This window comes from Vulpes lagopus, chromosome 4 (genome assembly GCF_018345385.1).
Source record: "Vulpes lagopus strain Blue_001 chromosome 4, ASM1834538v1, whole genome shotgun sequence".
Taxonomy (NCBI): domain Eukaryota; kingdom Metazoa; phylum Chordata; class Mammalia; order Carnivora; family Canidae; genus Vulpes; species Vulpes lagopus.
In genome coordinates, this window is record NC_054827.1 from 125,262,854 (window position 1) to 125,290,764 (window position 27,911).

General features: G+C 42.3%; 1 protein-coding gene across 4 annotated transcripts in view; it reads right to left on the reverse strand.

Moving 5' to 3' along the window:
• The window catches only part of C1QTNF7 (C1q and TNF related 7), a 106,914-nt gene extending 88,488 nt beyond the window's left edge, over window positions 1-18,426 (reverse strand). For 2 of the 4 annotated variants that reach the window (XM_041751236.1, XM_041751239.1), the window contains exon 1: window positions 18,059-18,257. In XM_041751236.1, the coding sequence (XP_041607170.1) occupies window positions 18,059-18,071 (13 nt within the window). In that variant the 5' untranslated portion in view covers window positions 18,072-18,257. Of the gene's footprint in view, window positions 1-18,058; window positions 18,258-18,384 lie in introns of those variants that run through there. The other 2 variants (XM_041751242.1, XM_041751241.1) reach the window with 2 other exon arrangements.
• Between the last annotated feature and the right edge of the window lie 9,485 nt (window positions 18,427-27,911).

Sequence of the window (27,911 nt, forward strand, 5' to 3'; positions counted from 1 at the left end):
GCTAAGATCAGACCAGGTGATGCATTCCCTTCTTCTTTCAATTTCTCATACTATAAACAAGTATTCTTTTAGCAAGTCTATTTAGTACCACATTTTGAGCACTTAGAGGTTTTTTTTTTTTTTTTTTTTTTTTTTGGAGGGGTGATTTTGTTGTTCAAATGGTCCCCAAGCATAAAAGTCCTATCCAGTGATCCCTAAGCACAAGAGGGCTGTGAGGTGCCTTAGGGAGAAACCATGAAAGATAAGCTTCATTCAGGCATGAGTTACCGTGCTGTTGGCCATGAGTTCAATGTTAATGAATCAACAATACACATTAAATAAAGTGCCTTTAAACAGAAACACATGTAAAACAAGGTTATATGTTGATCCACTGCTGAAAACGTGATCAGAACCTGGCAGGACCCTAACCCTGTGTTTTCCCCAGGAGCAGAGATTCAGGATTTGCTAATTCAGTTTTTGGAATGACTTTACATAGAACAGAACTACTGGGAATTTTAAGAATTGACTGTATGGGTTTTAAAAAACTGATGGATTATTTTTGCTCATAGACCCCACTCTCCAATGCCTGGTCACCTGCTCCAGTTCTAAAGCTCTCACTAGCTATCTGGAGAATGGCTGCCTGGCCAAAAGGAGGCCACTGCAGGCCTTTTCCATGGGCCAGGCCATGGTTATTGTCCCTGCCAGACCCCTGATGACAAACCCATACTTGTCAGGGGTCCCCCCAGCTGCAGAGACCAGCTCAGGTCTAACCATATTGCTCTGTCCTGTGAGGGGTCATTTAAGTGTCATGTGTCCTCTAACAGTCAGAGATAGGCCTGCCTCTTTCTCAGATATTATCCCCCTTGATGCAGGGTGATTTCAAGTGGCATGAAAACCATTCTGGATATGAGGAGCAGGTGCAAGAGACAAACTTTAATTGAACAAACCTTAATAATAACTGTCACTACTTATTGAACATTATGGGGGACTGGAAACTGGATGGAGGCCAGCCTCCCACCCACCAGACCTCTAGGCAGACCAGCAATGAAAGAGTTAATGCCTGTTGCAGCCAGGGCTTCTGACCTGCTTTACAGAGCACTTTACACTTGGTTTCAGTTCATCTCTGCCACTGCCCTCTGCATGACCCTTATCATCCACATTTCTTTCTTTCTTTTTTTTTTTAATAAATTTGTTTTTTATTGGTGTTCAGTTTGCCAACATACAGAATAACACCCAGTGCTTATCCCGTCAAGATCCACATTTCTTTGATGAGAAAAGTAGCTTCAGAGAAGGTGTGGAATTTGTTTAAACCCACACAACTAGCAAGTGGCCAACGTGGGGTTGAGCATGAGTGTGCAAGCTGTCAGTCCTTGTTTGCAAACTGGCAGTCAAGTTTGATCTGCTGTTTTATTTGGGGTTTAACTGATCTGAATTAGCTGCTATTATTCAAAAACCAGAAAATACATTGAAAGCATTCCAGTGGCTGGTGCCCTCTTAAGGTGGAGTGGTAGGGTCTAGCTTTCATGGTCTTCACTGGGGCCCAGAGCTTTCATTTGCATCTCCAGCCTGGGGCTGCACATATTGATTTAGAGCCCTGCTCACTGCTGTGTGGGCTCCTTCCTTCCAGTCTGATGCTGTTACCTACATTCTTTCATCTGATCCTTGTGCTTTCATTATGATTCTGCAGCTGAATGAATTTGCCCCAGATCATCTGGCTAAATGAACTGAGATTCAATTGGAGCTTTCCAGCCCCTTTTCCCACACAGTCTCCTTGAATTTTTACAACCTGTACACAGCAGGGACCCATTATTTGCCTCCAAGCAAGGCCTCGCAAGGATATTTTTAATGCATCAATTTCTAAAAGCAAGCATTTAGTGGTGTCACACCTGCATACATGACCAAGGGTGGAGGGAGGCAGCAATGTCTCTCTGGGAAATTGATCTCTAAGTATTAAACAAGTTCAAGTGCGTTTTATATTCTGACAATTTATGCTTTGGGGCCTGTAATTTAAATTTGTCTCTTCAGCATTGGGAAAAATCCTTTAGGAGATAAGTACATTTTTCCCCCATTGGCTTTCCCCTTATCTTGTGTTCCTGCTTCCTAAGGTCAACATGAGTGTATGGGGCCTCTGTCTTTAGTGATGGACCTTCTTGGCTGGAAGAGTTCCTAGAATTCCTTCATTGTCAGGATGAGATTTCCACATCAAAGGCCACGGGATTTAGTCCATTCAACATGAGCCATTGGGTGGAGCACAAACAGACTAAAGATGCCTGCTTCATTCCGAATAGGACACAGCAGAGCCCAGATGGCACGCAGAGCCTCCGAACAGCCATGGCCTTCAGAGTGTCATGGAATCCTTCTGAGTAAAGTTCTCCATCTGTCCTCCCCACACTCTGTCCCTCTCTCACACCTTGGCCAGGCTAATCCTTCTAAAATTCTGTATCCCATATGTCTCCCTCACTCAAGAGCTCTGATGGGTTCCCTAGTTCCTAGGATAAAGTCAACATTACCTCTCCTGTATTGAGTCTATCACAGTTTGAACTCTTACCCAAACCTTATCTAACTTGTATCTTACTACTTTCCTTCCATAACATTTTACTCTGATCACAGCCAAGGGCTACTTGGCCTTCACTGGAGACTCCATATGCGAGTCTTTTCTGCTAAGTCCCACAGGACACGTGGGTCCTCTCGTTTCTTCAAGACCTTGTCCAGCCTCCTCTCCTTTGAAATTTGGGACTTATGAGCCTTATTTTCCCAAACTGGCAGATAACTTTTGATGAGGATTAAGTGCACACAATCAGCCTTCCACAAAACATCTGTGGAAGAGGAAGGGCTAGCGGCACTTCATCACAGAGATCCACAAATACTGCCATGTACCTTGACTGAAGCTTTGGACACACAATACACCAGCTTCTGATTTCCAAGGATTAGAATTGATACATTAGAATTGATATCTATCTATCTATCTATCAATCATCTATCCTCTATCCATCTCAATATATATATCAAATATACATAAAATTAGATATATATGTATCTATTTTACTTCAAAATGTCCTTTTTTTGTTATGCACTATCATTTGAAATTTCATTTGTATGCTCCAGTCCACAATGATAAAATCATTAATGTATTTATTTACTTCATAGAATTCTTTTTTAAAAAAGATTATATTTATTTATTCATGAGAAATACAGAGAGAGACAGACAGAGACATAGGCAAAGGGGAGGCAGACTCCCTGTGGGGAGCCTGATGTGGGACTTGATTCAGGGCTCCAGAATCATGACCTGAGCCAAAGGCAGACAGTCACTGAGCCACCCAGGCATCCCTATAGAATTCCTTTTAAAAAGGAATTTTAAAAAATAGATATATAAGCATATATATATATATATATATATAGGTGCCTGGGTGACTCAGTGGGTTAAGAATCTGACTTTGGCTCAGGTCATGATCCCAGGGTCCGGCTCAGCAGAGAGTCTGCTTGTTTCTCTGCTGCTCTCCCCACTCATCTTATCTCTCTCTCAAATAAATAAATTTAAAAACCTTACCAATATATATATTATATATATAAATTATATATTTTTATATATTATATATTACATGTATATTATTTATAATATATTATATATTTTATTCATAATATATAATACATATTTTCATTTGTATATTTTATATCTAAATTATATATATATTTGATTACCTTCTGAGATTCATTCATTTATTGGTTCAAACACATTTTGGACAAATAGTATTTTCATTATTGCACAAATAACACAGCTTCTTTTTCTTTCTTGGTAAATGGGAATAATACTAATCTCAGGGAGTCACTGGGAAGACATAATGAGATAATGCTTGTCTAACAGTGACATGAAGTATGTGTCAGACACAGTGGGCACTCAGCAACTGTCCACCTTTCCTTTATTCCGATGACTTTTATAATCAGTTAGGGCATAGACAGGAATTTTGTCTGAATCACTACAAAATCCCTGGATGGATTCGGTCTGAGACTCAAGCTCTATTTGAGGTGTTTGTGTTTTATGGGTCTATCGCATGGCTTCTTTCAAATTTTTCTTTAACTTTTGAAGAAAATCTGAAAATAAGAGCTGAAAGTAAAATGCTCAGCCAGTTCTCCCTTTTATGGGCATGTTGGTAGTTTTTCTGTCCAAACTAAACAGTCTCTGTTATGGTCTTACCCAACTTGATTTGCAAAGAATCTAAAACTTGTCCTGGAATGAACTTGCCGGCCAGTTGCTTTTAAAATATGATATTAAAATATGTTTTTAAAAGGCAACAAAAAATGTCACTGGCTCTTTCATGTAGACATTGCATCAGCAATTTCTAGGTTTTTTGATTGGAAAGGAAACCAATGTTTTGCTCGGTCCCCCATCTGAGTGCAAGGGATAACTAATAATAATACCTACAGATGGCAACCAAATGGAAATCATCTCTTTGACACAGATTATGCAGCTATTTGGAGCTAATATTATGTTTTTTATTCGATTTCTTTCTCCTCTAAGCTAATATTCCAGAAATCAAAGTAGCCCTCTGGACCATATATACCAGGATGTACAGAAAGAAAATATTGCTTGCAAACAGACATTAATCAGTTTTCAGGGCTAATGAAAGGAGGTAGAGATTTGGTTTCAGCAAGTAAAGGTGGCCAAATGAGCTGGCATGTGTCAGAGGTCAGCAGAATTACACGTCCAGGGAAGGAGGAAGGAGTGCGCAGGTGGTATGGAGGAACAGTATTGAGTGTGGCTGTTTCTGTCTGAACCCTGCCACACCTGAGCTCAAGATGCTGCATTTTCAGGTTAGTGTCAGCTGCAGGCGATCCCGGGTCTGGCTGTTCCTCCACTATCTCCCCGGGCACCGATGTGAGTGATGCCAATGACCCCATGCCCCCGCCTTCTTGCTCAAGCTCTCTGCAACCTAGAGTCGGAGCTGCAGACTCTGATACATCTTCCACTCTTTCTATCATATCACTCAGAGGGCCCAGTGCTGGGACATGACTTTCCAGGTCAGTTTTTGTCATTTGATGGGTTTTGATGGGAGCGTGCAGCTCTCCAAAGACTGAATTTGTGTTTTATCTGGTGGTGCAATGGTAAGGCTGAAAAGACTCATGAACTTTGGGGTCAGACAGATCCAGGTCTGAACCCCGCTTTGCCACTTACTGACTCTGGGGAAACCACCCAACCTCTCTGAATCTCATTTCCTCACCTGAGGAATTTCCTTATCTCTAAGATGGGAAGCAGTCACTCTATAGGATTTTGTGAGGCTTACCAGTGGTAATCAAGTGATGTATTTGACACACAGCAGAAAATATAACAAACCACAGTTAAAATGGACCAAGGGATGAGGTAGAAAGCAGAGAGCACATTTGGTCAGGACTCTGTGATGAACCAGAAATGGTCCAGATAAAATTTACCAAATCGATGCAAACATTTTTTCACTATGTTCCAAAATTTAAATTGCAAGCATACAAGATACCGTAGACTCATCTCTGGCTCAAATATATTCAGGTCTCCCATATTCTAGGAAGAAATTATTTTGCTTTCACTAACTCCTCAAGCTCTGTTCCTTACCCTTCCCTTCCAGTTCTGCCACATTTGTTGAAGGATGGAGCCTTGAGGCCTGTAGCCTCTTCTCAACCTCTTGCTCCTTTCACAGCCTACTCTGTTCCACAGTTCTCCTGAAAGGTCTCTCTCGAGTCTAGAAAGTCACCATTGTGCTCATATTGCCCCTACAGCCTTGTCAACTCTACAGCTTTCCAGCCTGATGGCCAGCACTTCCTTTCAAACAGCAGTTCTCAATCTTGGCTGCATATTAGAATCACCTTGGGAGGGGGAGCTTTAAAAAAATGATCGATGCCTGGATTCTACTCTCTAGAAGTCCTTATGTAATGGTCTAGGTACAGCCTGGGTGCTGGGATTTTTCAAAGCCCCCCTGTCGATGACTAAGGGGCAGCTAAAGTTGAGAATTACAGTTAAGTTGACTCCTCTCCTTCATTCATATAACACTGCCAAGCTCTGTTTCCCCTGCTTGAACGCTTCTTCTGAATCTCTTTCAGGGTGTCACCCAAATCCTGTTTAGAATGCAATTTTGTGAGTAAGGCAAGTTATAGTTGGGGTTGTTGCTATTGTGTTGCTAAAGGAATCTGGAATTCTTGGTTCCTCAGGAGCTTACTGCATGTAGGTTCAGGGTATAGCTGGATGGCTATGGGGAAAGAGATAAAGAGGAAGGAATGAAGGAAGGAGAGAGGGAGGGGAGGGAAGGAATAAAGGAAGGAGAGAGGGAAGGAGGGAGGACAGGAAAGAATGAAGGAAAATCTTATACTCTATGATCCAAACAACTTAATAACCCTGTATATCTCATGCTTTCTCTTCTGCATCTCAACAGAGGTACCAGGAATATTAATGTTAGCTATGACTGATTGAGCACCATATTATATCCTCACAGCAACTTTGATGAGAAGGATACTATTTTCCTTATTTTTTATAGCCAGGAAATGGAATCAGGAGAGTTAGTTGCCTCAGAACACAAGCCTAGAAAATGAGAGAGCTGCTATTTTAACTCAGGTTAAATCCTCCATGGATTTGGGGCACCTGGGTGGCTCAGTGGTTGAGCATCTGCCTTCGGCTCAGGTTGTGATCCTGGGGTCCTGGGATCAAGTTCCACATCCGGCTCCCTGTGGGGAGCCTGATTCTCCCTCTGCCTATGTCTCTGCCTCTCTCTCTCATGAATAAATAAATAAATAAATCTTTAAAAGAATCCTAAGTAATTAATGCCAAATCTTGGGAGAACTCCTTCAGAAATCCTTCCTGAGGGAGATATTCAACTACCTGAAATTGGTCTCGTATCTCATGCCCCTTTTCCCTTCTGTGGAGTGGGACCCTGCCATCCTTCTATGTGTGCCTTTGTGTTCATGCTTCTCCTCTTCTCATCACCCAGGCCACCTCTGTTCTGCTTGGCAATGCCATGTGAACAGGTGGAGTCATAGAGCAGTGGTGGCATCAGGTGGGGCAGGGACCAAGCGTGCCACATGTCTGGGAGAACGGCCAAGTCAATAACGACACAGAAAGTTTGCTGTGGTGGCTCACTCGTCTTCTCTGCTCAGTAGGAAGTGTGGTACCTGAAGGACCAGGTTTTTGATGGGAGGAAGAAACCTTCTCTGAGGGTCTCAGGGGAAGTATTGGTGACAAGAAAAGGAAAGAGCGCAGGATTGGGAAAGATGGGACAAAGGAATGTCTTTAGGGAAAAAGGTAAGGATTCAGCAAAACCTTTCTTTCCACCTCTCGCCCCACCATTCCTTTTCCCCATCCCTCCTTCCTCAATTCTGTGGTCCCTTGCTCCCCAAACCAGCCAGCTGTCCCTTGAACCTGCACTCAGAAAGCTTTTCTGATTAACCATGGATTGCACATTCCCTCTAGCAACACCATGGCAACAACTTCAACTACCAATTGCCTTAATTATAAGATTTGCGTGCTTTGCCCCACAAAACAACATTTAAAAAGGATGTGAGTGAGATTTTAATGCAACACGGTGGTGGAGAGGTTGGGACGGAAAAGTGAGCTGAGACGTGGGGAAGGACACTTGTTCCATGGTGAGATGGGGTCAGGGCAACAGAAAGGGAAGTCATCACCCCCCTCCTGCGACCTTGCATCCTGAACTCGCCAGAGAATACACGAGGCGCTTGATGTCTGAAAAGATTGGGTTTGGCTGCCAGGAAGTGAAATTTCACGCTCAATCATGGTAACCGGATTCATCCTTGTGGTTCGCACATTTTGCCCGTCCTCCAGCTCATGGCTTTGATTTTCTATTTCCTCTTAAAACGGCTTCATTTTGCACTTGTCTTTGAACTGGCCTCCAATCCTGTGTGGGAAGGCCACGCTGACACGAATGGCGTTTCCGTTCTGTGCCAGGCACGGTGCTAGGCACTCCAGTGCTGGGGGGCATGCGTACCCACAAAGATGGAGGCTAGGCCCAACAGGGGAGACTTGGAGAAGAGAGTGAGGAGAAAATGGGAAGAGGACAGGATTTTGGAGAAGGAGGTGGCTGGAATGGAAGAGAGATGGGCAGGAAAAGCAGAAGACAGAGATAGGGGGCGAATGTGGGAGGGGGCAGGGAAAGGAAATACTGTGTAGAAGAGAGAAGTAGAGGGTGCCTGGGTGGCTCCGGGGATTAAACATCTGCCTATGGCTCGGGTCATGATCTCCGGGTCTTGGGATAGAGCTCCACGTTGGGCTCCCTGCTCAGTGGGGAGGCTGCTTCTCCCCTCTGCTTCTGCTCCTCCCCCTGCTTGTGAGCTCTCTGTCTCTCCCAATCTCTCTCAAATATATAAATAAAGCTTTTTAAAAAGTGGTGGGACGGGAAGGGAGCTGGCTGAGTGAAGAGGGTGAGTAGGAGCAAGACAAGGGTTGTGAATCGGAAGATGAAGAAAGTGGCAGGAGAGATGGAGTCTCAATGGAAGGGGAACAGGATGTCTCCATGGAAAGGGCTGGAGGTGTTAGGAACTTAATGGTATTTCCCTCCCCCATTCACATATTGAAGCCCTAATCCTCAATGTGACTATATTTGGAGATAGACCTTTAAGGAGGTAATTAAGGTGAAGAAAGTTATGGGAATGGGCCTCTAATCCAATTGGACTGGTGTCCTCATAAGAGGAAGAGACACCAGATATCTCTCTCTCTCTCTCTCTCTGCCATGTGAAGACTCAGGGAGAAAGCAGCTGTCTGCCAGAAAAAGGGTTTTCACAAGAAAATAACCCTGCCAGCACCTTGCTCTTAGACTTCCAGCCTCCAGAACTATGAGAAGATAGATTTCTGTTGTTCAAGTCCCAGGCTGTGGCATTATTTCGCTATGGTGGCCTGAGTGCACAAAGACAAGGGGTATGGAGATTGAGGATTCCCATAGGAGGCCAGGAGAATCAGCATTCACCCCAACCTGCCCATGTCTGGGAGGTGGGCAGTGACACAAGTTTCACATTTCCTCCTCCAGTCCAAAGAACACAAGGATACCAGCTTAGTTGGCCAGAGATTATATGCTCAGGTACGTATGTGTCACTGCTAACTGATGGTGAGATTTTGGGTCTCATTTGTAAAAACTGCTAAGCAGCATCAGCCTTACTGAGAGTGCTGAAAGGATTAAAGAAGGCTTTACCACACAAGTACCTTATGGGGAGGGCATGCACTCCGTTAAGTATAGCTGTTAGTGTTGTGTGCATCTGTGTGCATGTTTGTTTAGGAAAGTTTTTTTTTTTTTTAAGATTATTTATTTATTTATTCAGAGAGAGAGAGAGAGCGAGAGAGAGCAGGCACTGTGCAGAGAGCCTGACACAGGACTTGATCCAGGGTCTCCAGGATCATGCCCTGGGCTGTAGGCGGCGCTAAACCGCTGCACCACTGGGGCTGCCCTGTTTAGGAAAGTATTTTATTTTATTTATTTTTTTTATAATAAATTTATTTTTTATTGGTGTTCAATTTACCAACATACAGAATAACACCCAGTGCTCATCCCGTCAAGTGCCCCCCTCAGTGCCCGTCACCCATTCCCCCCCACCCCCCGCCCTCCTCCCCTTCCACCACCCCTAGTTCGTTTCCCAGAGTTAGGAGTCTTTATGTTCTGTCTCCTTTTCTGATATTTCCCACACATTTCTTCTCCCTTCCCTTATATTCCCTTTCACTATTATTTATATTCCCTAAATGAATGAGAACATATAATGTTCGTCCTTCTCCGATTGACTTACTTCACTCAGCATAATACCCTCCAGTTCCATCCATGTTGAAGCAAATGGTGGGTATTTGTCATTTCTAATGGCTGAGGAATATTCCATTGTATACATAGACCACATCTTATCCATTCATCTTTCGATGGAAGGTTTTTTGAAGAGCAAAGGCTCTTGAGATTTCCCACACAACAAGAAAGTGGGATCTTTGTTTCTGTCTCTAGATTATATTGAGTCATGCAAAATTGCCATTTCTAAGGGTCAAAGCACAGTAAGTGTTTTTTTTTTAAGATTTATTTATTTATTTCAAACACAGCTAGAGAGAGAGAGAGAGAGAGAGAGAGCACATGCGAGAGAGCACAAGGGGGTGGGAGGGGCAGAGGGAGAAGCAGATGCCCAGCTGAGCAGGGAGCCCAAAGTGGGGCTGGATTCCAGGACTCTGGGATCATGACCTGAGCTAAGGTAGATGCTTAACTGACTGAGCTACCCAGGTACCCCCCTCTTTTATTACAGTAAGTGTTTTTTGAAAAGGAACATTTCACATACAAATGCAGATATATGGACTTACTTGAAATATCTGAAGATCTAAGCACCATGAGGCCACTTTGCCCCATAGATACTGCCCACTTCAGGGGGAGCATGCTGCCCTAGGTCCCCAGGGTCTCTCCCTCTCACTTACTCATGTACACTTCCTGCGAGGTCCAATAGCTTTAGGATGGTAGCCCTTGACTTAATGTATTGCTTAGAGCTCTGCTCATGTGCTGTTGATAAGACAGAGAAATGGGTACACTTTCTTTTGCAGGAAAAAGTGTTAGAACAAAAGTATGTAGAACCGTGTGAGCAAATAGGGAGCATAAATCATCGAAAAACAAACATCCCAAGGCCTTGGCTGATCAAAACAAGCCTGGAAAAGCCAGTCTGGATTTTGTCACTCTGTTTTGACAGCATCATGGAAACACTTTCCTCTTGGCTGAAATCCTTTCCCTTAACACGTTTCATTCACATGCAAGTCCATTTACTGAGTATCCTGTGTATATTCCTTTCTCTTCCTTGTGCTTTTGTTTTAATCCCCTACTAGATGTCAGTGTGTCCAGTTAGAAGCAATCCCATAAAAATGAGGCTGAGGGAAACATTAGATGGCTGGCCAAAAGTATCAGGCTCCTAACAATAACAAAAATTGTATCACTTTCTAGCTCACATACTTTTTCTTACATCATATCACATCAACTATTTCCAGAATCCAGTAGAATAGGAATATATTATTCCCATTTTCGATGATGAGCAAACAGAGGCTCAGAGTTCAAATAACTTGCACAACTAGGAAGGGTTAGGGCTGAAAATACACACAGAGCAAGCACAGTTCCTGATTCTTCATTCTAGGTAACTGTGAAGAAAAGCAATACCACAACATGGGTCAAAGTGGGCTTTGCTACAACTAAGTTTAAAAAATAACCCAAGTGTTGTATGAGATGGGCTTACTAGCAAAGTGGATCCTTGTTTAGCATCAAGAAAAATGGAGTATTTAAGTCAGAGAGCGTTAATTGGACATTGGATTCCCTGCGCCCTGGGCTGTAGACAGTATGCAGAGTAGTAGCTAGACCAGCTCTAGAAAGTACCTGGTTCTCCCTTAGAATTCACTGATTTCATTCTACATTCTTTCCTGCTAGTCCTAGAGTGAGTTCAGATCCTTTCTCGATGTGGGACTCCAAGTAGTCACTCTCCATCCCAGAAAGCTGATACGGAGTTAGCACTAGATGCGAAACTTATCTGGAATTTGGTGTTTGGGTCTGGAGGTCTGTTTCAAGAGGGGCATGAATATTCTCAGTGAATCCTATGGTGTCCAGGGCAAGTCCTTCCTGTAAGTGCAGGGAGACCAGGGGAGGGTGGGAAGGCACACAGTGACATCTTCAAGTGGATGTTTCCTTGCTATGGCTAAATGCAGCACAAGGACTAATGGAGAAACATTAAAAGGGGCCATATTTTGGGCATGATAAAGAATTTCCTGTTGACCAGTGGTGCTTTAATGGAAGGTGCTGCCTAATTAAGTATAAATGTGTTGTTACTGGTACATTGAAGCTGGAGGTGAGATCTGTAATGTAGATAAACTCTAAAAGTCTTTTTGGTGTGCCTGGGTGGTTCAGTTGGTTAAGCATCTGCCTTCGGCTCAGGTTATGATCTCAGGGCCCTGGAATCGAGCCCCACATCAGCAGAGAATCTGCTTGTCCCTCTCCTTCTGCCCCTCCCCCTCGCTTGTGCTCTCTCTCAAATAAATAAATAAAATCTTAAAAAAGAATTCTAGGGACACCTGGGTGGCTCAGTAGTTGAGTGGCTGCCTTCAGCCCAGGGCGTGATCCTGAAGTCCCGGGATCGAGTCCCAAGTTGGGCTCCCTGCATGGAGCCTGCTTCTCTCTCTGCCAGTGTCTCTGCCTCTCTCTCTCTCTCTCTCTCTCTCTCTCTCTCTCTCTCTGTGTGTGTGTGTGTGTGTCTCATGAAGAAATAAATAAAATCTTAAAAAAAATTCTAAAAGTCTATTCCATCTCAGCCTCAGGGACAAACAGGGGGATGATCAACAGTTTCTGAGATATTTTAGGGGCCTGGCACATAAAACTGTCATCAAGGAATCAAAGTTTTTGTAGCGTTTCCAGATTATATTGAAATCATATAAAATTGCCATTTTTGGTAGGTAATAAAATGGTTGAAGGTCAGCAATTTGATATGATTCAGCATAATTCATACAAAGGCAAGGGATGAACTCGATTCTTTAGACCTATGAGACACGGAGAAAAGAATGCCTGAGAAAATGTGGAGTTCACCATATACAGGGTTGAATCGTGTTCCCCTGAAATTCCAGGTTGTAGGACCTCAGAATATGACTCTACAAGAAGGTAAGGCATTTAAAGCTGTGATAAAGTTACAATAAGGCCCATTAAGGAGACCCTAATCCAATCTGACTGGTATCCTTGTAAGAAGAAGATGTTTGGATACACAAGGAGTTACTAGGGCTTCTCTGCATAGAAGAAAGAATATGTGAAGACGCAGCAAGAAGGCAGCCATCTGTAAGCCAAGCAGAGAGGCTTCAGAAGAAACCAAACCTACTGATACCTTGATCTTGGACTTCGTGCCTCCAGAACTGTGAGAATATAAATTTCTGTTATTGAAGCCCCCAGCCTGTGGTACTTAGTATACCTGGATATGTGGCTATATGGGGAGCTGGAGGGATGAACATGGACAAGGAGTGTGGTCCAAAGACAGGTTTTCAAAAGCCCTTCAAGACCATTCCATTGATCTTTATTGGGAAGGAAAAGAGGAGATGCTAATGATCCAAGAAATTGATAGATATTTACCTATGATAAAAGAGTTGGTAATGGTGATAAATTCAAAGGATCCCCTGATGAGGATTCCATCAATGTCAAATTAGATTTCACAGTGAAATGGGATAAAAATGAACTACAGTTAACACTCCTCCATCACAAGAGGTAGGCAGCTAAATTTTGCAAAAGGCACACAGCCAGGATGATGGGTAAATGTTTCTTCTGAAAGGATATATTAAAATGTACCCTCCCCCAATCACTGCATGCCTGTACCATTACTGTGTAATTGCCAAGGCTATATACTCATAAAACTTTTGCACACCCTAAAATTCTTCTGGAAATATGCCTGCTTGATATGGAGAAGCAGTCTAGAAATGTGATTGAATAGGGAACTGTATAGTTAATGATTTCCATAAAAGTGCATAGCAGGCTATTTTCATGGAGTTTGAAGTGTTGGAAGGCCATTGGACACCAACTTGCTCCTCCTGTCCCTTCCATCTCTTACCCCCTCTCATTTTACAGGGTTGAATCTGGATTTAGCGAGGCCTCCAAGTTATTATTCTGACAGGACTCTGTGATGGTCAGAGCCTTGCTGTAGCAGGTTTAGGGGACTGGGCCCAACGAGCATCTCTACCCTTTAACTGCTGTGTGAACATCTGCTACTCTTATCTCATCTGGACAAATATTGCTTCTTAACTGGAGATTTAGTCTCTGCTCCTTCTGGACACTGATTAATCATCTTAAATCATCATTCTAATAAACTTCCAAGGAGTTACTTTGTTTACAAACTTTTAATGATTATTCCATTAAAAGAAAAATCTGAACTTTGTGGTTTGGCATTCAAGGCTTTCTATGATCTGATTACAACCAAGTCTGGTTATTTTCTTTCCATCTAAGTCTTCTGAGCTCATTTCCCTCTGCTCTATATGTGCGCCCTTTTCTGCCAGGGTAGCTTTGCTGCTACTCCTCACGTTGTCCTCTTTCATGCTTTTACTAATGTTCTTGCTGCCTGGATATCCCTCCCACCAATCCCTATCTATCTTTCAAAGCTAAATTACACATTATTTCCTCTGAGGAGTCTTCCCTGCATGCAAGATGCACAGCATCAGATGGTCCTGAGTTTGAGAGCATACCCTGCCCCTCACTTCCTAGAACATCTCTGGAAGGTTATTGAATTTCTCTAGGGCTCAGTTTTCTCGCTGTGATATGGGCAAGTCAATATCCACCATGTAGCCTTATGAAGTACATATGGGACAGCCATACTGTGAAGTACTTGGCATAGTTCCTTGTACGTGGTAAACATCAAAGAATGTTACATACTACTCTGATTATTCCAGGGAACTGCAGACGCCCTTTCTGTGAATTCCCATTCATCTGAACTCTCTGATATTCTTCCTTGTAAATCTGGGTTTTGCATTTTAGATATTAGGACTCACATGTTGTGTTCCCCATGCTATTTGTAACTCCTTGAAGATATGATCGTGGTTTAGTTAGTGTGTGTCCTGTGCATTGACCTCTTTTCTGTAAGCCCTCAAACCACAGGCAAAGGCTGACCTTGTAGGTGTGAAATTTGGGTATGACAACAATTTGCTTTTTTTCTTTTTTTAAAGATTTATTCATTCATGAGAGAGAGAAAGAGAGGCAGAGAGAGAATCAGGCTCCCTGCGGGAAGTCCAATGCAGGACTTGATCCCAGGACCCCAGGATTACGACCTGAGTCAAACGCAGATGCTCAACCACTGAGCCACCCAGGTTCCCCACAACAATTTGCTTTGCTGTCACTTTTCTCTTCTCTCTAAAATTTGACAATAGTTTTTATTTTTTTAAGTCAGTTTCCTTAGATATGAGAATCCTAGTTGTAGGGCTTTTGTTTTCTAGAAACATGGCAGATAATGCGTGAAGAGGCTGGTAGAGATTGATAAATTGGGAAAGACACATGTCTGTGGCCTGAACTAATTAGGCCAACTTAGCCTCACCATTTTCCATCATGCCATCAGTATTCTAGGTTTTTGTGATACTCCTGGGATGGGGGGCAAGGTTTTACATTCTGATGCGCTTGGAAAACACTAGATTCTAAAGACCCACTCATGGAGAGACAGAGGATGTTGTAAGAAACTAAAATGTGTGAGAAGTCCTACAGTAAAGAAACCAGCTCTTAATAGCTAATAAGAGTAGCTAACATTCATTGAGCTCTTTCATGGCAGATATTTTGATAGTAGGCCCTTTATACGAATTCTTTAATTTAATCCTCAAATGCTATAATTATTATCCTTACTTTACAGATGAAGAAATCAATGCTTGAATGGTCCAAGTTCTTTCAGCTCCTTACTCTTAAGAGTTGGAGCTGGGATTGGAATCAGATATTTATAACTCTAGAACCTGTTCTGGTTCACTGTGATACACAGCTTCTCATATTCCTGGATTTGCCTGATCAGGAAGTACTTTTGGTTATCCTCTTATTAATAACCCATGAAAGTCATGTCCCTTGGGATGCACTTTGGGCAACAGAGCTTTGCTTTCCCAAGCCACTTGGTTCATGGGAGCAGCCGTGACCTTTCCACCTCTGCACTTTGCTTACTGACCTCTGCCTGTATGTTCTTGCTCACCTTGCCTTTATCATAACATTTTACTCTTCCTCCAAGGCCTAGTTCAAATGCAACTGTATGAGGAGCTTTCTTTGATGTCAGCAGGTTGATGTGCAAAGGCATCTGTGTTCTCCACTCCTATTAATGTTCAGTCTCTCTGTCAAGAGCCATGCTCAAAGAGCCTTGGTAAAGTTTCTGGCACTGAGTGGGCACTCAGATAGAGTTTAGTGAATCACAATCTTCCTAGCTGCTCTAAGGGGTCATTTCCCGAGCCTGGGGCTCTTCAAGTCACAGGTCATAGACTTGCGGGTTATGATTGTAGCTGGTGACCTGGGCTGAGTCTGGCTCCAACCCTTTTCAGGTTTGGAGAACATCACTCCTGAACTCCCTGGCAGTTCATTAGTTAACACTGTCCCCTCTCTGTGCCTCGCAGATGTTGCCTCTCCCCAGCCTCTCTGAGGTGAAGAGCACAATTAGGTCACATTGGGCCTCTTGTCAATGTCCTTCTGGGGACAAACCTGACCTGTCCTTTCCAGGGTGTTGTCTAGGTTTCATTACAAAGCCCCCCAGTGGCTGTGCCTTGGATGAGTCAGCTGGCTTGGGGCTTCATTAGCAACTCTAATTGCCTTTTTGTTTTTGTCCTCTTTGGGGCCTTCTCAGGCCCAGAGGTGGGGCCTGGCGGGCCTGGCTTCCAGAAATGCCGCCAGCCTCCACAAGAGCCCGTGATGGGAAGTCCGCGCCCCATCCCCAGCAGCCACGTCATGCCACACTGCGCATTTCTGGGCCGCACCCTTCCCCAGGGTGCACTCAGGCGCCATGCAACCGCTGGCCATCCCAGCTCCCTGGCTGCTTGTGATGAGGTCATGGGGTGGGGTACTGGAGACCCCCCCTCCAAATAGGGTGGGGGCTTCCCCAACTGGCCTGGGAATGGTGGAGACGAGGAGATGGTAATAATCTTGTCCGTCCAACCCACTGCTCCCTCTCTTGAGCTTGCATGGCCGGCATGGACAGAAGTGGAGGGAGGAAGAGAGAGCAGGGAAGACACAGGGAGGAGAAGGAGAGCAGAGTGGCCGGCATGGATTCCTCACTTCCTCCATTAACAACTGGGGATGGAAAAAGGAGCTAGCAGTTTCTCTTGACCACCTTGCAATGAGCCGATCGAGCTGCCTTCTCTCCTCTCTGTAACAATGTCCTTCTTCTGATCTTAGCCTCTTCTTTTTTTTTTTTTTCACTCACTGAGACCACAAAAGGTAGGGGAAGCCACCATAATCCATCTTATATAATTAGAATTTGACACAGAAGGAAAAAATATCCCAGAAACAGAGCAGCAGCTGATCCGGCAATGCAGGTGAAACGCTTCCCAACCCAAGCACGCTTCTCCGGGCAGAGCCTCACATTCTCACCCAGGCCTAATGAGCACGTTTGCTCTTGCTTCTGCACCAGTGGGTCTCGTAGACTGAAGTCGCCTAGGTGTCCCAGAGCACTCAAGCTTGGTCAAACCCACCAGGTTTTTAGCCCGTGAGTACATATGTGTGCGTGGAGGAATGAATGCTCTGTTAAAATTGAAGCCTGCCGGGGGAATTTGCAGATAGATCTCTGTGGATAGCTAGCTATTTGCATCTGGAATTCTGTCTCGGAAAGATGGGAAATCTGATAAGAGAGACTTTCCCAGGGAAATAGGAACAGCACATCACACATTTACGTGTCCCTCCATCTAAAACCACCGCATACTTCCCATATGATCATTGCCATAGAAAACCAAGGAATATCTAAGCCTCTCTGCTCCCTACTTGTATCAAAGGTACAATCAAGAGGGCAAAGCCACCCTCACCAGACCCTAGCATTGTCAGTCAACTGCAACCAGAATGAACAAACATGGAATTGAACTTTTTTTCTCCTAGGATATCAGAGCCGTAACATCCTTATCCGGTCGTTACAAAGGAAAAGCCAAATGATTTATTTAACTTTAAAAAACATATTCTGCAAAACAAGTTTATAAGAAGTCATAGTAACCACACTTAAGAAAATTTTTTGGAATGATAGTAAAATCTTCCATGGGAAAGATTTCCGACTTAATAGAAAGATCATAGCTCTGGAAGCCGAATTGCACGTAACGGGATAAGAAAACACAGATACTCTGACCCGGGAAATAAATGAGCCCATCACCACACTAGTGAATGTGAGGCGCATCAGGTTGGAGATTCTGAGGAATATCTTGCACACATTTTCTAAGAGAAATCTCATTTTTCAAATAGTCAAAGCTATTTCACAGAGGTTTGCGTCAAGCAGAATAGAAAGCAGGAGAAGGCATGACTGCTGAGGTTTTCCAACCTCTGATTTATCATTTGTTGACATACTTTCTACAAGTTCCTCATTTCTTTACAAGTAGCTGTCTTAAGTTCTTCCAGTAAATATTTTTGATGAAGGCCAAACAGGAGGCAAAAAGTTCAAGAGAATGGCTTACCTTTTCTAGGCATTGCTGATGTCAAAATTTTCCCCAAAACATGAGGCTTTCTTGCTTTGGTTGTCCCATGAATTTAGAAACCATTAAAAAATTTAAAGCAGAAATATGTGTGTCTTATTCGAAGCTGCTTCGAAACAATACAAAAAATAACGCGATGAAAAATAAAGTGCTCTTCTGAGCATGAGATTGTGTTTGAAGCTTGGAGCTCATGCTGTTGCACGAAGTTTTGCAACTGTCTTTCTCAGTTTAAACAACCTCCCGCTCCTCCCCACCACTTGCCAACGTCTATAATTTAAAGCAACTGCGATCCTTCCCATAATACTCACATTTCAAAGAGCTTAATATATACGCTCGTTAGGAAAGAGTAGGAGCGGTGACGTTCCTCTGCAAACCCGGGACCGAGGCAAATGGGAAGCAAAGGTTTCAGGTATCTGAGCAATTCTGTCTCTTTTACCCGTAGCTCTTCTCACTGTGTTACTTCAAGTTGCTTCTTTGCCTTTTCAAGTGATGCCTTGAGACCAAATGGCATCACTTCACTGGAAGAAAAAAAAAACACACAGAAAAGTTTCTGTCTCAACTTATAGGACAGTGATACTAGTGAAATTATGTTTAAACTTTTGCTAACACAATTATTTCTATTCAATTCTTCCCTAATTCATCTGTTTGAAAATGTAAAATTAATGTGCATTACGTTTTCATAAAAGGGGAAAATACCTAAAATGATGTCATTTGAATTGGACTTATTTTAGCTTGCATCCTGTATATGAATCATAAACTCTAGGAGGGATACTCGCTTTGCAGAGTGTGTCCATGTAGCTGGGTAAGTCTCTGACATAGAGACTGTAGTCAATGTTCCTGATTTCACTCTTTCAACCACACTTCCCCATTTGGCATTAAACACACACACACACACACACACACACACAGAGCATTTGTGAATTCAAATTATAGCCAACTTAAAGTGATGATTTAAAAAAAATATTTATAGTATATCTTAAAGCCGGTCTTGCTTAGTATCTGAGAGATAGTAAGTACTCAGTAAATACCTCCTGCATGAATAAAGGATTGTAATGGCTCAGGGCATTCAACAGTTTTGACAAGTTGGGTTTGCATTTAGAATATGTTCCCATCGGGGAAGGATAATATGTCAAAGCTTGTACAGAGAGTAAACAGGACAACGTGTGCTCTTGCCAGATTTAATGAATGGTTATGATATAATAAAAATCACCTAAATTAATATAGAAAACAGTTAAGTAAATAAACCATTTAATGGAGAATAGAGATGTCAAAACAGGCATGATCTATTCAGTATGCTTACTATGTAAGCTTATGCAAACAATTACAGTACAAAAGCCTCATTTATTATTTTAAAACTATAGATTATTTCCCATGTTGTTTTTTTGAGTTACCTAAAGTAACTCTTATGCTATGGACAGGGGACAATACCTCTGACTGAAATTGTGCAAAGAGAGAAAGTGTCTAACACTGCAGGGAAGGGGTCAGGTTTCAGATTTTCTTTGCTATGAAAGCAGAGAAAAAGGTAGAGTCTGTTTTTGGCTCTGTTTCTACTGAGGAGACATCTACAGGCACTAGGATGTGTAGTGTCTGTCCCAGACCTGGATCCATGATTTTCCAATTATGTGACTTCGCATGTTTTTTAAATCTCTTTAAGCATTTGCTTACTTAATTGTGAAAGATTAAATACACATATGTTAAACAACCTATTTGCATATATACGCACAATATTGCATTTATCCAATGAAAGTCAATAAACTCCTCACTATGTTACTTAGCAGGACCTATTGTGAGTCATTGTGATTTACCACAGCAGCTAGCCTTGCTTCCCCTGACCAATACTAAAATTGGTAACGGGTGTGGGTGCCGCTGTAACAAAAACCTACACTCAGTGTTGTTGGCTAAGTAGTCAGGAGCTAAGTAGTCAGGAGCGGAGTGGCAAGGAGCTGGATACCAGACGCTGGAAAGGTGAGGTGCCGTGTTTTGTCCCAATGGCACGTTGGTAAAACTGACATCTATGATAACTTGCAAAGCATCGGTGCCCGTTACCCTGTAGTCCTAGGATGAGAGGCTGGGGTGGGGGGGAGGGGAGAAGGAACATCCATTGTGTGTGTCTTGGCTGTTATTACTGCATTTTGCAAGGTGTTTCAAGAATGCAATGAGCCTCAGAAAGAAATGGCTAAATTATAAACAGAAAGAAAAGAGAATAGAGAGATGGTACCTAAATTTGATGGCTTTTAGGAGCCTACCAATCTTTTGAAAGTCTTATTTTGCTAAAGTAACTATAAGCCTGTACTAGAAATATCTTTCAAGTTTGAAAACAACTCTCCTATCAGCAGGTGAACTGTTGCCTGCATGTTGTTGAGGAGGGCTGGCTCCTCAATACATATCACAGAGGAAGCAAGCAGAACCACTCAGAAGGAAGGACTGAGGACCATAGAGTAAAAGGGACAAGGGAGTTCTCAGAGAACAGAGTCAGGCCCATATCCAGAACTTCTTCCACCCTTAAAGCAGATGGTCTTACCATGTCTGCCTGGCTAGATGTGGCATCAGTGTCTGTTGTGTGTCTCCTATTCTTTCCCTTCTGAAGGGAAATTTTTGTTGTAGTTATATCACTATTGTTACTTCATTTCTTGTGTGTGTGAGAGAGAGAGAGAGAGAAAGAGAGAGAATGAGAGACAGAGAGAGAGAAAGGGAGAGGGAGGAAATTTGTATTTTGGGGTGATAGAGATCACTTTTCTTTTAGTTTACAGATCACTGGATCAGGAGATGGTACATCCAGGGATGCCTGGGTGGCTCAGTGGTTGAGTGTCCACCCTTGACTCAGGTTGTCATCCTGGGGTCTTGGGATCGAGTCCTGTATTGGGCTTCCTGGGGAGCCCTCTGCCTATGTCTCTGCTCTCTCTGTGTATCTCATGAATAAATAAATACAATCTTAAAAAGAGAAATGGCACATCCAGACTTATGACATGAAATTCACGTAACTCAGAAGTCTTCACTTTGATCCATGCAGTGACCAGATGGAATTTGAGGTTTTTTCCTTTGAAGAGGTGTGTATTCTGTTTGTGTTCTTCTCCTTATACATAAGGAAAGAGGGAAGAAAATGGATATGTGGTGACCAGAAGGGTAAACTATGGCAAGTATGTTTAGGATTTAGTGATGTCTTTATATTCTTCTTCATTACCTGCTGTTTGTTTGACCATGTGACTGATTTTGGCCAATGGGACATGAACAGGAGTAATGTAGGGTTAATTCGAGGCTGGGGTAGCAGCTGGTGTACCTACTCCACATTTTTTCTCTTCCCTCTACCCCTATGGCAGGAAGCAAAAGAGGTATTGGACCTGTAGTAGAAGGCACCCCACACCCTGTGGCAGTTAGAAGATGCTGCCTAGGAGAACTGCCTGACTCCATCAGACAAACCTATGTTGTGTTCCCCCACTGAGTTTGGGGGTTTGTCATAGTTGGCTAGTGACAACTACTCTGATACAGATAGCTGCATTGAAAGATTTTTGGAAGATTAAAAGAGATAATATATGCAAAGAATGCAGAAGAGGGCCTGACACAATAAAAAGTTCTGAACAAATGGTGGGTATTTTTATATTAAACATAAATCCCCACTTTCCTGCTCTTGCAAAACCAATCTAGATAAATGTCAGTTGTGAACATTATAAATTTAAGGCTTGTAAATGGTGCGCTGTTGAGCTAAGTAAATTGGAAACTATGGAAAGATTAGTGACAGAAATAGATGCTGAAAACAAAATTTATTCCCCATCCTTAAAAATATTTGCATTTATTAAGAAAGTTGTCCAATGAGTTGCTGTCAACTTTCACAAGCAACCTTCAAAGCAGGGGATAAAGGAAATTATAAACTCCAAGTTACAAGTTAAATACACTCTTTAGCATTTAACCAGTGTAAACTCCACTTACCCAAACATTTATTTTACTGTGTGTACAGAACAAAGCCGTCATCCTGACATTGACTGTTCCAGGCTGCTCCTCAGTCAAAATGTGCTGAAGAGTGTATTCATGCTAGTTGAGAGCTAATATTTCCAAAAGCTGCCCTCTACTCAGGCCATGTGTGGTTAGCTTTGAACTGCTGTAAATGGCAGTACAGAAGGTCCTGGTTCATACATTTTGTTTCTAACTCAAGTATTTTGAGCACTCCCCACTAGAAATACAGCTTCCTTCACTCTGCAAACTCTTTTAAAAGGGTCAGACCCCTTTCTCTTCTACCATTTTTTAAAAAATTGAGTGATAGTAGAGCAGTTTATTGAGCGATAGTACAACTCTGCCAAAGAGAGAGGGGACCCGAGAGTGTTGCCCGCTCTTCTACCATTTTAAAGCAGTAATGACAACAATGACAAACATTTGTTGAGCATTAACTATGTCCTAGGCACTGCTTTATGTGCTCTGTAAGTATATGAACTCATTTAATTCTTTCAACAGTCTTGTGAGGTAGATACTAACATTATTGTCAATTTACAGATGAGGAACCTAGATAGAGTACAGAGAGGTTAAGTGACTACCTCAAGGTCACACAGCCAGTAAGTAGCAGAGATAGGATTTATTTATTTATTTTTAAAGATTTATTTATTTGAGAGGGAGAGAGAAAAAGGAAAAGAGAGAAAGCAGGGGGAAGGGCAGAGAGAGAGAGGGAGAGGGAGTCTCAAGCAGACCCCCCACTGAGCGTGAAGCCCAAGGAGGGGCTGGATCCCAGCACCCTGATCTCATGACCTGAGCTGAAACCATGAGTCTGACACTTTACTGACTGAGCCACCCAGGAACCCTGCAAAACTGGGATTTGAATGGAGGTTGTTTGGTTCTAGTACCTGAACTCTTAAATGCTGGTTAAAACACAATCTTATTGCCAAATGAAGAGATTATGCTTACACCATATATTTTCCTTAGCGTCCATTACATTAGAGATGAATACAGATTACTTCTGAAAGACACCCCAAACTCTTAGTGGCAGCAGGTTGTTATTCTTGGAAAACATGCAGTTCCCTATCTGAATGTAATTATAAAGTTTGAACATTTTTCATATATTAAGGATTGTGCTCTTATGGTTAACTTTATTTCTTCTTCTTTGCATGAATGCAGCAGCCAAGTTTCCAATTATATCCTAAAACCCAGGTGGCTTCATCTGGATTTTATAATAAAGCCTTTGCTAAGTTCTATCAAATATGTGAAGACATCGAGGAAGAGGCCAAAGGAGAAATGAATCTTGTTGGAAAATTTCATCTTCCTCTTGGAAGATGTTACTGAAGTTTGGAGATTGGAGAGTAAATGAAATGTTCTTTATTGAGAGTGGTAGGAAATCCTACCACTATACAGTCCTAACTTTGAAGTGAAACCACTTAGGGGGCGCTGATTCTGTTCCAGAGGGTCAGATGATACACAGATACCTACTGTGTGCTTGTTGCTATTAGCTCTGAGAAACAGACACCGGACAGAGCCTTTCTTTGAGTTTCTCGAGCACTCACCTTTCATGGTTTCCAGTCATGGTGAGCAAATCTGAAAGCCTCTTTTAACTTTCTTGGTGGTAGAAGGTAGCAGATCAGCTTATTGCAAGCAGTCAAAACTAGAAAAGGAGACTATTTGTTTGTAAATCATAGAATTGTAGATTTGGAAGAAGATTGGAGAGGTTCTAATTCACTCTCTCTCTGTTCGTGAGCCTTGGCAGAAAGCCACTCTGCTTGACAGCTCCCAGGGAGAGGGGCCACAACTTTATCAGGCTAATCTCTGAGTAACAGCAAATATTCCTATTCCATTTTTCACACATAAAAGCTGGTACAATATCCAAAGGCAACACTCGGCCTCTTCTCTCCCCACAGGTCCATCTTCCTTATCCCAAGCTCAATGATTCTGGCTCTTTCAATTGTTCTTCATGCAACATGATTTCAATTAACTTGCCATCTTGGTTGGTTGCCCTTCAGTGAACCAATATCCAATTAATTGCTAAATGACTCATGAGCACTGTATTAAGCTTACCAGAAATCAACAGTCTGAGTTATAGTCTGAACACTGCTATTGGCCTTGAAAAGTCATTTTCACACTCTGGGCCTCTGTGCGCCCCTCCTGCATCACAGTACTTTGAGAAGCCTCACTTGGCCTTTGACTTTCCTTTGCAGGCTCTTTGTTTCATGAGTTGGTCGCCCAGTATTCAGAATCTATAGAACTAATATGACCTCTCCAGAAGCACCATTCTTGTTTTTCTCATGCTGGCTCTCACTTCCTGGAGATAATACCATCCCTTCAGGTTTAATATCTCAAAAGCAAAACTATTTTCCCTCAAACTCACTCTCCCTGAGCTGCCTAATTCTGTCATTAAAACCACAATCCTCTCAGGTTCTCAGGATTTTAAATATTGCGTTTACTCCCTCTTCTACTTCCCCCAAAATATTTCCATCATAAAATCCTGATTGTCCTTTCTTGGTTATGTCTTTAAAATCTGGCATCCTGGAGCACTTATATTATTATGATTTATTTATCCCATTGTTTCTCTGGAAGTGTTGTCTGTGGGATCATATTCTGGAATGTGCCATGGGAAGGGACAGGATAGTAAAATAAGTTTGGATGATACTAGTTATATATGGGAACCTCTTAGTCTGCCATAACAAAATGTCGTAAACTGTGTGCTTCAAACAATAGAAATGTATTTTCTCATGGTTCTGGAGGCTGGAGATCTGAGATCAGAGTGCCAGCTGGGTTAGGTTCTGGTAAGAGCACCCTTTCTGTCTTGTTGCAGGCACCTTCTCACTGTGTCCTCACATGGCAGGGAGAGAGAGTTCTTGTGTCTATTCCTTTCTTTCTTTCTTTTTTTTTTTTAAACGGGATACTAATCTCATCATGAGGGCCCCACCCTTGTAACATCTAAAATTAAATATCTCCCAAAGGCCACATCCCCAAATGCCATCACATTGAATGTTAGGATTTTAATATATGAATTTTGAGGAAACATAATTCAGTCCATAACATTCTGCCCTTGGCTTCCCAAAATTCATGTTTTCTTGTATTCAGAATACATTCATTCCATCTCAACAGCCCCAAAAGTCTTGACTTGTCCTAGTATCAATTCTAAAGTCCAAATTCTCATTTAAATATCATCCTAGTCAGATATAGGTGAAACCCTAGGTAGGATTCATCCTGAGGCAGATTTCTCTCCAGCTGCAAACCTGTGAAACCGGATAAGTCATATGATTCCAAAACAGGCATAGGATAGACATTCTCATCCTAACAGGGAGAAATAAGAAAGAAGAAAGGGATCATAGGCCCCAAGCAAGCCCAAAATTTAGCAAGGCAATTTGCATTACATCTTAAGTTTTGTGACTAATCCTCTTTGGTTTGATGCTCTGCCCTACAGCCTGACTGGGGCAGTAGCATTACCCTCACAGTTTAGCAGAGTGCCCACATCCATGAAGGCATGCTAGGTGGTGGTCTCACTCTTTGAATACTAAGGTGGAAGCAGTCTTGCCCCGGGTCTGTGTGTTCTGGGCCTACCATCAGAGTGGTAGCCCAGAGTGGTAGCTCTGACGATTTCTAAATTACTTTGGGGGTTCCTTCTTCCCTTTTCTGGAAAGATAGTACATGTTTACTATTAAAGAGCAATATGGTCCCATCCTATGAAATCCAAAAAAAAAATTGACAGCCTTCCTTCATTCCATCTCACTTTTTTTTTTTCTCCTTTAGTTCAAAGTGGCAGTGTCTTTGCTGATAAAGTCCCATCTCTATTCCTGGCTTCAATTAAGTTCGTGAGCTCCATGCATGATCTCTTTATTAAATGGTTGTTCAGCTACATCCTTAGTATGCTCTTCAGGACAAGCTTTCTCCTTTTTACAATATGGATACCCTGAGAATTTTCTAAATCCTCAAGTTCTGGTCCCTTTTTGCTTAAGGATTCTTTCTTCAATTAATCTATCTCTTTTGGCATTTCACTGTAAGCAGTCAGGAGAAACCAAGCCACGTCTCCAACATTTTGCTTAGAAAACTCAGCCAAACATCCAGTTTCTTTGCTCATACTTTCTACCTCCCACAAAACACTAGAATACAGTTCAACCAAGTTCTCTGCTGATTTTAAGATTTTAAACAAGGATTACCCTTCCTTCAGTTCCCAATAACACATTCCTCATCTATCTGAGACCTTGCCAGGATTGCCATTAATGTCCATATTTCTTATATACCCCAAAACTCTTCCAGTCTCTATCCATTACTCAATGTCTAAGTTGCTTCCATATGTTCAAGTATTTGCTACAGCAACACCCTGTTTCTTGGTACCAAAAGCTGTCCTAGTCTGCTTGGGCTGCCATAAAAAGTACCATAAACTTGTGGCTTAAACAGCAGACACTTATTTTCTTATGGACTAGAGGCGGTAGTCTGAGATCAGGGTGTCAGTGTGGTCATGTTCTAAGGAGAGCTCTCTTCTCTGTGTTTTAGATGGCCATCTTCTCACTGTGTCCTCACATGGAGTGGAAAATGAAAGTTCCGTTATCTCTTCCTCTTCTTATAAAGACACAGAGCCTGTCATGAGGGCCTCACCCTCATGATCCCATCTAAACCAACTTATTTCCCAAAGGCCCCACCTCCAAATATCATCACATTATATGGTAGATGAATTCTGGAGTAACACAATTCAGTTCACAGCAATCTCATTTAAGATATATCATTAGCTATTTCTATTTAAAAACAACAACAACAGGGATACCTGGGTAGCTCAGTGGTTGAGCGTCTGCCTTTGGCTCAGGTTGTGATTTTAGGGTTCTGGGATTGAGTGCCATATTGAGCTCCTTGCAGGAAGCCTGCTGCTCTCTCTGCCTGTGTGTCCGCCTTTCTCTGTGTGTCTCTCATGAATAAATAAATAAAGTCTTTTTAAAAAATCAACAAAAACAATTTCATGACTTAAAAAAGCAACCATTTATTATTCTTTGTGAATCCATGGGTTGACTGAGCAGTTCCATTGAACTTGGCATTACTTGGCTACGCATTTCTTCTGGTCTTGATGGGCACTGACTCATATGTTTTTGATCTGCTGGCTTGTTGGCTGATCTAAGATGGCCTTGGCTGGGGCAATTGACTCTGCTTCATTTATCTTATTCTCTAGAAGTATAGTATGGACATATATTCAGGCAATCGTAAGAGTCCAAGAGAAGAAGTAAAAATATGCTAGTATTTGTTTTCAAGTTTGTACTTGAATCAAGTTTGCTATTGACCCACTGGCCAAAGCAAGACACATGCTCAAGCCCATAGTCAGTGTGAGAGACTCTACAAAAGACACAGACACAAAGATGTAAAAAAAAAACTGAACCATGAGTGCAATCAATCTTCCACTGAGGGATAAAATACTCCATCTTTTCCAAAGCCACACCTGATTCAAAGAATGCTTACACATTGTGATACAAATATTGGTCACAACACATTCAGGAAGAGGGTGTTTTAGGGTCATGACATTTGTGGGGAGAGGGAGAATATGTTTATCTCCCTGTTCACATCTCATCTTCAGCCCACGTGAGAGAGAGAGGTAATACTCCTGTCTTCCATTTCCACAATCTTCCTTTCCTAGTTTAGCTCTCCTCTAATGAAGATGGAATTATAATTTGCTGGATCCAAGGCTGAAATTTACTGGCCACAGTTCACTAGTGGATGGAGACATGGCCTTGACAGCTTAGGGCTTTTCTAACTGGGCTTTTTAGTGATTCTAAAAAAGTGATTCTGTGGTAGATCAGGGAATAAGGGCTGAGCAGAGACAATTCTCATGTCTACCGCCTCATTTCCTCTGCTCAGGTGATGTGTATGATTTTCAATTTCTTGTTTCTGTGTGGCACTAGGCATGTTATCTCTCCCC